Source organism: Oxyura jamaicensis, chromosome 26 (genome assembly GCF_011077185.1).
Source record: "Oxyura jamaicensis isolate SHBP4307 breed ruddy duck chromosome 26, BPBGC_Ojam_1.0, whole genome shotgun sequence".
Classification (NCBI taxonomy): domain Eukaryota; kingdom Metazoa; phylum Chordata; class Aves; order Anseriformes; family Anatidae; genus Oxyura; species Oxyura jamaicensis.
The window spans coordinates 43,972-54,146 of NC_048918.1; the positions used below are offsets into that span (position 1 = coordinate 43,972).

At 45.8% G+C, this 10,175-nt stretch overlaps 1 protein-coding gene across 8 annotated transcripts in view; it reads right to left on the bottom strand.

The window, feature by feature from the left end:
- Positions 1-7,121: 7,121 nt before the first annotated feature.
- The window catches only part of PI16 (peptidase inhibitor 16), a 9,450-nt gene continuing 6,396 nt past the window's right edge, over positions 7,122-10,175 (bottom strand). For 2 of the 8 annotated variants that reach the window (XM_035347158.1, XM_035347154.1), the window contains 2 exons: positions 8,960-10,168; positions 7,122-8,573 (listed from right to left, as the gene is read on the bottom strand). In XM_035347158.1, coding sequence (XP_035203049.1) covers positions 8,434-8,573; positions 8,960-10,168 — 1,349 coding nt within the window. In that variant the 3' untranslated portion in view covers positions 7,122-8,433. The remainder of the gene's footprint in view (positions 8,574-8,959; positions 10,169-10,175) is intronic. The other 6 variants (XM_035347161.1, XM_035347160.1, XM_035347159.1 and 3 more) reach the window with 6 other exon arrangements.

Below are 10,175 nucleotides of genomic sequence, written 5' to 3' on the forward strand. Positions count from 1 at the left end.
CTAAACTAATACCCCTGTTCCTGATCGTAACTGCTATGAAGCTATGACTGGTGTTGCATGCACTAAAGAGGCTTATTTAACCTTGGTGCATCACTTTCTATGCCAATAAAACTGGAAGAATAATAGTTTCCATCAGAAGGCTATTTAGGATTCAAAGTACTTGGCACTGGGGATGGGCTGAGTACTTAAATGCTATACAAATCAGTCCTGCAACACTGGTTTTCTGACATTATTTATATCTAATCATACTAGGAGAGTCCTAGCAAGGCTGAATTTGTCAAAAGAAATTAAGGGAATTACCTGGACTGTGTTGACTGCCAGTGAGAATGACTTCTGGACATCTCTGCAAAGGAACAGGGACACTTTACAAGCATCACTATCCTTGTACCTTCTCATCCTAAACTCTCACATTAAGAATTCCATCAAAACAGACCTTTCAGAATCTCACTCATTTGGGCTATTGCCTGTTAGCTGTGGAAGGACAAAGCACAGCCTTTATCCTTTTGAAAACTTCTGCCTTAGCCCCAGCATATCCCACTGCAGCAGTTAGCAGATGTTCAGAGAGGCTGGAGACCCTTCTTGCTTCAAGGTGCTGAGTTCCCATGGGAAGTCCTCCTTTGGATCTCTGCTGTGCAACCCCTTATTGTGCTACTGGTGGCTTCCTTTTTGTTATATTGTTCTTTAATATTTTAGGGAACTCTTTCTCATTTCAAGAGAAACCTCAAATGATTCTTTTAAATGGCCAACTTAATACCTTGCATCTGTGTTTAGGTGTACAAAGAATCAAAAATTCTCAGAAGGTGAGACAAGGGGTTGGGGAGAAGCCAGTCGGTCTCAGATCCATGCTAATATTGCCTGGCTGTGCTATAGCATTAAAGGGACACCAAGCCTGCATGTTGTACTTGTTTGTTTAGGAAATGAGATCTGCCTTAATGTACTCAATACAATTACATTTGCAGCCTAAAAGCTTCCTTGTACTCATCTATTTCTGATCTGCTCAGTTCCCTGGAGTGCATAGCAGCTAAATTGATGGATTATTTTATATGGTTTGTCAGGTTTGTTCTAGATATGCTTTGTGTTCAAGAGGTGAGGTCAGCCTGCCTGTATATTATTTGGCATTACTGCAGTTTCAGGAGGCTTTACTAACTGCGTGCATTGCCCTGGGTTCGAAGGGCAGGGCTGCTGCTTCCATAAGGACTTGGGTGCATAAAATTTGCAGCCAGAGTGATTGCCAAGAATAAATTATAGTCAAAGTGGACAGAAAGGTATTTAAAGGGGGAAAGAGAGCTACAGGGCAAGGTTGGGTATGAGACTCAGTTCCCCTAACATCATAAAGCAAGTCTGATGAATTTTCATGCATTTTTACAGGAGCCACAGAGCAGCCAATTCCCGGATAAGGGTCATCTCATTGCCTTAGACCGCCATGGTCCCAAGCTGTCCTTGAGGCTGAGGTAGTAGATTGAATAGTTGTGGAGTCCTATCCTCCCTTTGAGCTAACTATACAATCTACTGTCTTTCCTAAGGAGACAGTCAGGTCTTCAGTTCTCATCATCTACTTCAACACCAAGCATGGAGACGGATGGTCCAAGTAATCCTGTTCTTACAGAAAGCCAGTAATGTGGCTGTGAATCACACAACACCTCTGTACTGCTCTGTGGAGGTGAGGTAGTAGGTTGTATAGTTTGGTGGGAGGGATTTTATCCCATTTCAGGTGATAACTATACAGTCTATTGCCTTCCTTAAAGAGCAGCAAAACCACTGGAGAACTGGCTCAGCCACAGAGGTCCAGAGGCATCATTTCTTTCCATTGAGGCTCCAAACCCAGAGCAGGGCATTGCTGACAAACTCAATGGGTTTTCTCTAACAGCATCAAGGATTGCATTGTTCCAGGGACTGCTCCATATTTAAGTCATATGAACAGGGAGCCATCTATATATTAAAAAAAAAAAAAAAAAAAAAAAAAAAAAGTATCCCTCTGTTTAATGGGTGCAAGACAAACAAAGAATGAGCTGGTGCCTCAGCTCCTGGTGTTCAGTTCTATCCCTCACCACCCCTACCCCCTTTTATTTTCTGGAGATGAGCTTAAGTTGTGAAGGGTTTAAGTATGTTGTTCTTTCCGATCTATTCTCAAATGTGGAAGGAAGTGTATTTATATTTTTTGGTACAAAGACGATAGATCTGTACTTGTGATTTAAGCTTGTTGAACCCAGTTCTGAAGTTTGGATTAAGAACTAGATTCAAGAGTAAGTTTAGCCTGTGGATTCAAAGCCCTGCGAGCTGATAGATTTTGGCTGGTTGGCCTCTGCTCAGTAAGTGTATTCAGGTTTTGGATGAGTTCCCAGCTCTACCCTGTTAGAGGGTATTTCTTTCTAACTTAATTATCTATATCAGCCAAACTCACTGGTATGCAAACCCTAGCGAGGCGATTAGGGCTTGTGTATTTACCTAGAATAAGCCAGAAATTTATACTAACACCCTGTCCTAGATGGGAGACAGGTGAAGAAGAGACATGAGGTGAAGGTGACAAGTCAACACTTCTGGGTTCTCCCAGGTAGGAAGCACTGACATCTGACAGTAAACGAATGAGAAGACAGCACACTACAGAGCTCTAGCACTTGACAACAGACAGGGAACAGGTTTTTCCCTTTCCAAGAAGCAGTTGGAATGATCCCTCTGCCATATTCCAAAGCAAATAGGATCGAGATCATGAGTGGGTCTGTAATATGTTCAGGGCTACACCAGTTCTTCAAGACTGAGGGATGTCCCAGGAGATTATCACTGGCATCACACTGTCAGGGAAATGTGAGATCTGAGACACCAGGGAGCAAGGGCAAACTGAGGACACCTTCACAGATGAAGTGGGAGAATGAGAGCTGCAACAAGATGTTAAAGCCCTCAAATTTCAGCCTGGAAGTGAGAGACAGGGAGAATGAGACCTGGTTGCTTGGGCTATGGGACTCAGAAGTGAAGCAGTTTGTTTAAGGCTCTTCTGCTTCTTGGGATGGGGTGTAGCTGCGGTAAGGCTGAGATGTGATTTCTGCAGGCTGGGCAACAGCTGGTGGGTGGGGATGCTGCAGTGTCTAGCATCAGAGGAATGCAGCCCTCTCTCCATAAATCTGACTTTTCAGCAGTCCTGGGGACCTGCCACACAAAACTACAGCTTGCTCCTCCTTGTGCATTATTATCCTCTAGGTGCTTGCTAAAAGGCAGGCCTTTTCTACCCCCAAGATTGCTCAGAAGGCACCAAAGAAGAATAGAGCAGCACATCAACTTAATATTTAAGAGGTATCCCCTAGAGAAGAATTAATCTTTTGTGTCCCAAATTGAATCAGTTCAGCCCCATCCATTGCATTGATGTTAATGTGGAGAATCTTAAGAAGCAAAACTGTATGAGGTGGAAGCCAAGAATAAAACATTATTACTAGAGATACTTTCTTGTAAAAACAAACTTGTTTCGACTTAAAACAAAAAAAAAAAAAAACTGTCTTTTTACTGCCTTGAAATGAGCACAGCTGATGAACTGGGACTAGGGCTGGTCAGCGCTCCTGACTGTGTGTTCCCAACCAAATTCTCCCTGTGACCAAATCCCTGAGCAGGAAGGGGAAACCACAGCCAGGACATTATAAGGGTGTGGGGCAGATGGGATTGGCCATGCAGCTGAGACCATAGGTCTTTCAGTCAGTGCTCTCTAGCTGAATCCCACTGCAAACCTCCGGGACTGTAACTGGGCTCCTCTCTGCTTTGGCCAGCCATTGTTATAAGCACATTTGTAAATCTGATACAGATTTCCAGATTTACCAATTATCCATAAACTGAGGTCCCCACCACACTGGCAGGGCAGTGGCCATTTCATAGCTGGTGTCATGGCCCATACTGTAAATTCCTGAGGACAGCACATATGCTGCCCCCCACCCTTCCAATTCACCATCTTCAGGGAGCTTCAGTAGCTGAATCCAGATGACCTCTCTCCCCCAGCCTGCAGCGAGCACATCCACCTCCCCACTGGAACACAGGTCCTGGGGCTTCAGGGAAATGTGCAGGTGGGGTTCATGCAGCAGCCAGGTCTTGTAAACACCACAAATTCCCTGATTTCAACCCAACTGGCCAAAACTGATGGTTAAATGCCTTAAAGCATGCTGAAGCTCTATGTCAGTAAGCTCAGAGCCTGTGGGTTGGAAAACTGTGGTGCTGTGTTGCTACAGTGATGGGCCCCCATGGCACAGGAATTTGTTTCATGCCACCTCATAGCCTTCTGCCATGTAGCCCATGGTCAGACAAACACCAAAACCATCATCCCAGTGTCATGGGGCATCCTTCAGAGGTGTTGTGAAGGGATGATGGCAAGTTGTCCATAAGCAGGGCCTGGCCACCCTCAGCAGGCTCCACTATGGCCTGGTAGCTGCTATTTTCATTCAGTTGTCATGGCAAATGCCATCTGCCACCCTAAAATACTTATATTGTCCCCAAGGACTTTGGTCTCATGGGGAAGCCAGACAGCAAGACCATGAAGCACAGTCCTTTTCTAGCATGGTCCTCTTCACCATTGAAAGGATAGCCGTATACAAGCCTGCCACTTGTGCCACACACAACTGTGGGACTGCCAAGCACCAGCAGCATCTTTGACAGGTGTTTGGCTCCTTCCCCCCCTACCCTGGAACCTCCCACCGATTCACCTCAATGCCAGAGCATCCTTCATATAAATCCCAGAAATAGGGTGGAAATGAGGCAAAAGTCTCCCTTAAATGTTTTGCATCTTTTTCCGGCATACCCCACCATAACTCTGGCCCATCTTTACCATACAGTCACATTCTGTCCTTCCCTAAATCCTCCTAATTTTGGATTAAACCAAACCACTCCAAATTCCCTTGCTGGCAGGTCTCAGTCAGGGAACATGGGGAAGAAGAAAGGGAATTTTCTGTTAGAAATAACTCTATAAATAGGTCCTTGCACAACTGCATGACTACAGAAGTCAAAACCTTAAAGAAAACAAAACTCAACAGTTTACAGAGATCAGCAGCCTCAAAACCATGATTAAAATACTTAAATTGTAGAATTATTTGCATAGGCTCATACCAGTGCTATTGCCAGCAGCACTGTTATGTCCAGTTCCATAATGGATCCCAAAGCAGGGGGTGGTGAGGTACCCAGCTTTGCAAAAAAAAAAAAGAAAAAAAAGAAAAAAGAAAAAGAAAAACACAGGTGTTGACCAAATGTCTCGATTTTGCTGGAAAGAGAAATGCTGTTCTGCTCATTTAATTGTTTGTTGGGAATTAATGCTGCACTCTTCTTTACCCAAATGGAAAAACAGTTACAGGCTTGAAATGCTCTGTCTGTGCCTTACCCTTTGTGAGGCTGCAGCCCCTTACAACAGGTGAACAGCAGCCACTCTGGCTGTACTTCTGTCATTGGTCTAGTGACCATCCAGACCCAGGCTGGATTTTTTTCTCCCAGAAGCAGCTCCACAGCAGCTTGCAAAAGATCAGCCTGCAACAAGACCATGCGAAAACCACAGCACCTGAGCAGGAGGCTATTTTTAATGTGATTCTTAACTAGAATCATAGAATATTCCAAGTTGGAAGGGACCCATAAGGATCATCAAGTCCAACTCCTTGCATTGCACAGGTCTACCCAAAAGTTTAGACCATGTGACTAAGTGCACAGTCCAATTGCTTCTTAAATTCAGACAGGCTTGATGCAGTGACTACTTCACTGGGGAGCCTGTTCCAGTGTGCAACCACCCTCTCAGTAAAAAAATCTCCTGATATCTAGTCTGAACTTCCCCTGCCTCAGCTTCACCCCATTCCCACGGGTCCTATCACTGGTGTTTATGGAGAATAGGTCACCCGCCTCTCCACACCCCCTTGTGAGGAAGTTGTAGACTGCGATGAGGCCCCCCTCAGCCTCCTCTTCTCTAGGCTGAACAGGCCCAGTGACCTCAGCTGCTCTTCATACATCATCCCCTCCAGGCCCTTCACCATCTTCGTCACCCTTCTCTGGACACTCTCCAACAGCTGAATGTCCTTTTTTATTCTGTGGTGCCCAGAACTGCACACAGTACTCAAGGTGAGGCCGCACCAGCGCAGAAAAGAGTGGGACGATCACTTCACTCGCCCTATTAGCGACACCATGCTTGATGCACCCCAGGATACGGTTGGCCTTCCTGGTTGCCAGGGGGGGCAGATGCCAACTACATCTGATGCTTGTGATTAAGTTAAGCACTAGACTCTCCAGAGGGCTGTGCAGTGAGGTTGAAACTGCTCAGTTCTCCGTGGTGACTCTCCCACTGCCATCTGCTGGCCACCGTTCAGTAGGGCTAATGGTGACCATGATCTAAAAACACCCCACAGGCAGCTGGTTTCCTGTAAGGGATCTGGTGCTGCTGGGCTCCCGAACCAGGACTGCAAGAAGAGGTGAAATACTGAACCGCAAGGCAGCCTCGCCAGGCAAGGCAGGGGTGCAAGAAAAGAGAAAAGCAAAAAGCAAAGGTCCAGTGTCACCATTGCTCCTGTGCAGCAGGTTACTCCTCACAATAAGAACTCCATTCTTTGCATGCTCTTTGTGGCTGGGTGATGTTCTGAAGTGAAAACAATGCAGAAATGCAGAGTCTGGGGAAAAAGCAGGGGAAGACACATTTAACTTTTTTCTTTACTGCAAAGATGAAACTGTGTGTTTGGGGGTGGGAAGAAGCTGACAGTTGAGCCTCTCTAAATGCAGAGCCAGAAGCACTCTAGCCCTAGGTTTTTGTTTTTATTTGTTTGTTTGTTTTTCTCTGAGCTCTCTTCCTCTTACTTTCCTTGCTCAAAAATTCCTGTTGGGGACAATTTTTTTTGTTTTGTTTTGTTTTTGTTTTGTTTTGCTCTGCAGTCATCTGGGAGCTAGGGGAATATTTCCTATGTCATGCTAAATTCCTCCTTCTGCTGCTTTTACAAAGACTTAAAAACATAAAATTGCAACCTTACAGAAACCAGCACCCAGATGCTTTTGGAAAGTCAAGAAAACATTCAGAACTCCACAGGAGCTACACTGTCTTTTAGCAATTCTATTTAAACACACAAGCAAGATTGTTTTACAGATATAAGCTGGCCTTGGATACCCCAGAAAGACAGTGCACACCCCACAGCAGACTTTCAGAACAAGATTTATTCAGTGCATGCTCTGGGGATGCACAGGACACAGCATCCTGGGGGAACAGACAAATATTGGACTTAAGGTCTTTCTCCACCTCACCTATTTAACAAACCAAAGGATGCAATAACCAGAGAAGGGACCAGATCTTCTAGTACCTTTTGCTGGTCTGCAAAACTTGTCACTTACTTAACCCACCTTACTGGGAATCTTCAGGTGAACGGAGCAGAAACATGGAGGGATAAAGCCACAGTGTTCCAGAGAATGAATATCATCCTGCAACAAGGCCTGGAACCATCAGTAACCTCTAATGTTGGCTCTCTCAAGCTGAAATTGTACCAGCACACCTGATTATTTTTTTTTCTTCTGGACCAGGTTCCACCACCCACAAGATACATGTTAGCTAGGATCTGTATCTGATTTCAAATACATCGTACGCTTAAGTTATGCAAAGAAGGAAGCCATGCAGAAGAAAGCTGTATGAAGAAGCCACTAACTCCTCTCTAGAGCTGAAAGTTTTTCTTCTGTGCAGGCACATGCGTAAAATAAAGGCATGCCAATGGATTAACTGTGGAATGGGTACATGAAGTGAGGAAGAAAGCAAAGGTTGCAGATGTGAGAAGGAGAAAGGAGTACATATAGGTACTGGCCATAGCTATACCAGAAGCAGGAAGGAATTATAAACCCTCTTCTGCAAGGAAAAACAAACAAACAAACAAACAAAACAAAACAAAAAAAACACTCTTTTGGAAGAAGGAAAAGGTGATATGTCCAAAATTGAGACAAACAGGCACATTGAGAGGAGAAAAGAACATTTTTGTTAGAAACTCTTTCTGGTAGGCAGACACCAAACCCATTAACCATGTGTTGTCTACAGACAGACACCAAAGCCAACAACATGTCTCATTGCCATTCTGGTTTCCAAGGCATTCTGCTTTCCCTGGAGACACAGTGCGGCAGGACCTGCCAGCTGCACAGGGGGATGAGACACCTTATCATTTCCTGTTTGGAAACAGACCAGAAGCCCAGGCTTTCTGGGAAGAAAGGAGAAGCATTGGTGTCCAAGTTCACCAGCATTATGGCAGACACCCTCCTGCCCTTGGGCCTCCTCAGAAGGGGACTGAGTACCCATGAGATGGACAGTTGCCCTTGGCACAGCAGAGCTGGAGTGGGTTAGCCAGTCAGTGCAAGAAGAGAGTGTGTCAACCAGAACTGTCCACAGTGTCTCCCAAGTCTACCAGGGTTGTGGGACAACCAATGCTGAAGAAAGGCTTGGTGACTGGTGCAGGGACAGCTGAGAAAGACTGTTCAAAGCAGAAGGCCCATCAAGATGAAACTGGGTAGGAAGAGTGAAAGGCCCCAGCAGTTACTGGGGGCTCCAGCTGTGGGCTGATCCATGCTTTTCTGGTCTGAGTTTGTCTCCCATTCTTCAATGGCTAGAGCATCTGCTGGCAGAACAATAGAAAACCAGGAATTAGAGGGAAAGATCTGAGCAAAAGAGAAACTCCAATTCATGCAGGTCCTTTAGTGATGTGCACCAAGACACCCAGAGGTGCAAGGGACAGCAGTACACAGATACAGCAAAGGCATAGCACAGCTAGTGGGTGTTAGTGAGGGGCAGGCTGTAAACAAAACCATGCTTCATGAACCAGACATGCAATCTGCACCTTTCAGTGTTAGGGGAAAGAGTGAGGAAAAGGATTGGTGCCACACATAAAATGAGGATCCAGAGAACCAGTCTGATACTGGTTCCTCCCAAGCCATGCCCCATGCTGCTTGGGGATCATTCAACATCTACATGTCCATGCCAGGACAGACTCCACAATTACCTTACCTGAGAGGGAGGACTGGAAAGCAGGGCTCTGACCCTTTTCTTTGGAAGATGATGTTAAACGCAAGAAGGTGGGTTCTTCAGGACTGAAGACCACTGACTTTGAGGAGGTTATACGCTCAGTTTTATTGAAACCTAACTTGATCTCTGGAATAATTTTGCTGAAGGATGGAGGTGGACTGGAAAAGAAGGATGATTTCTCTCCCCCATCCTCTTTCACACCTTTATTTATTTCTGGGACTGATTTGGGGCTGAAGGCTGTGCCAATACTTTCTAATAACGCAGGATCCTCTGTAGTTAAGCTAATGGGCTCTCCAGTGTTTAACTCTACATCTGGAAATATTTTATAGTCCACATCTAATGTGGGCTCAAAGGAAAGTGTGAGCCCAGTTGCCTCAGTTGGATTGGGTCTTCCTGTTTCAGTGCGTTCTGGCTTTGTGGTTGTGGTAGGTTTTGTTAGCATCTTTGCTGTTGAGGTGGCAAGATTTGGCTTTGTTGATGTTGTATAAGTGTGTGTTGGCTTGGATAAAATGGTGGTAAATGTTGGTGAGATGGTTGCTGGCTTGGCTGTAGAAGGTTTTGTCTTGGCCATAGTTGGGGTGGGTGCTGGCTTGGCCATAGCGGTGGTTAGTTTTGGCATGGTAGGTGCTGACTTGGCCATAGTGGTAGTTGTGGTGGGTTGTGGCGTGGTTGGTGATGGCTTAGCCACAGTGGTGATTGTGGTGGGTTCTGGCATGGTGGGTACTGGCTTAGCTGTAGATGTTGTAGTGGGTTTTGGTGTCATGGGTGCTGACTTGGCTGTAGTGGTTGTTGGTTTTGACATGGTGGGTGCTCTCTTGGTCATTGTGGTAGTTGTGGTGGGTTGTGGCATGGTTGGTGCTGGCTTAGCCACAGTGGTGGTTGTGATAGGTTGTAGCATGGTGTTGGGTGCTGGCTTAACCATAGTGATGTTTGTGGTGGGTTTTGGTGTGGTGGCTGCTGGCTTAGCCATAGTGGTGGTGGGCCTTGGTGTGGTGGGTGCTGTCTTGGCTGTAGTCATTGTGGGTTTTGATGTGGTGGGTGCTGCCTTGGCCATAGTGGCAGTTGTGGTGGGTTGTGGCATGGTTGGTGCTGGCTTAGCCATAATGGTGGTTGTGGTGAGTTGTGGTGTGGTGGTGGGTGCTGGCTTAGCTGTAGTGGTGTTTGTGGTGGGTTTTGGCGTGGTGGGTGCTGGCTTAGC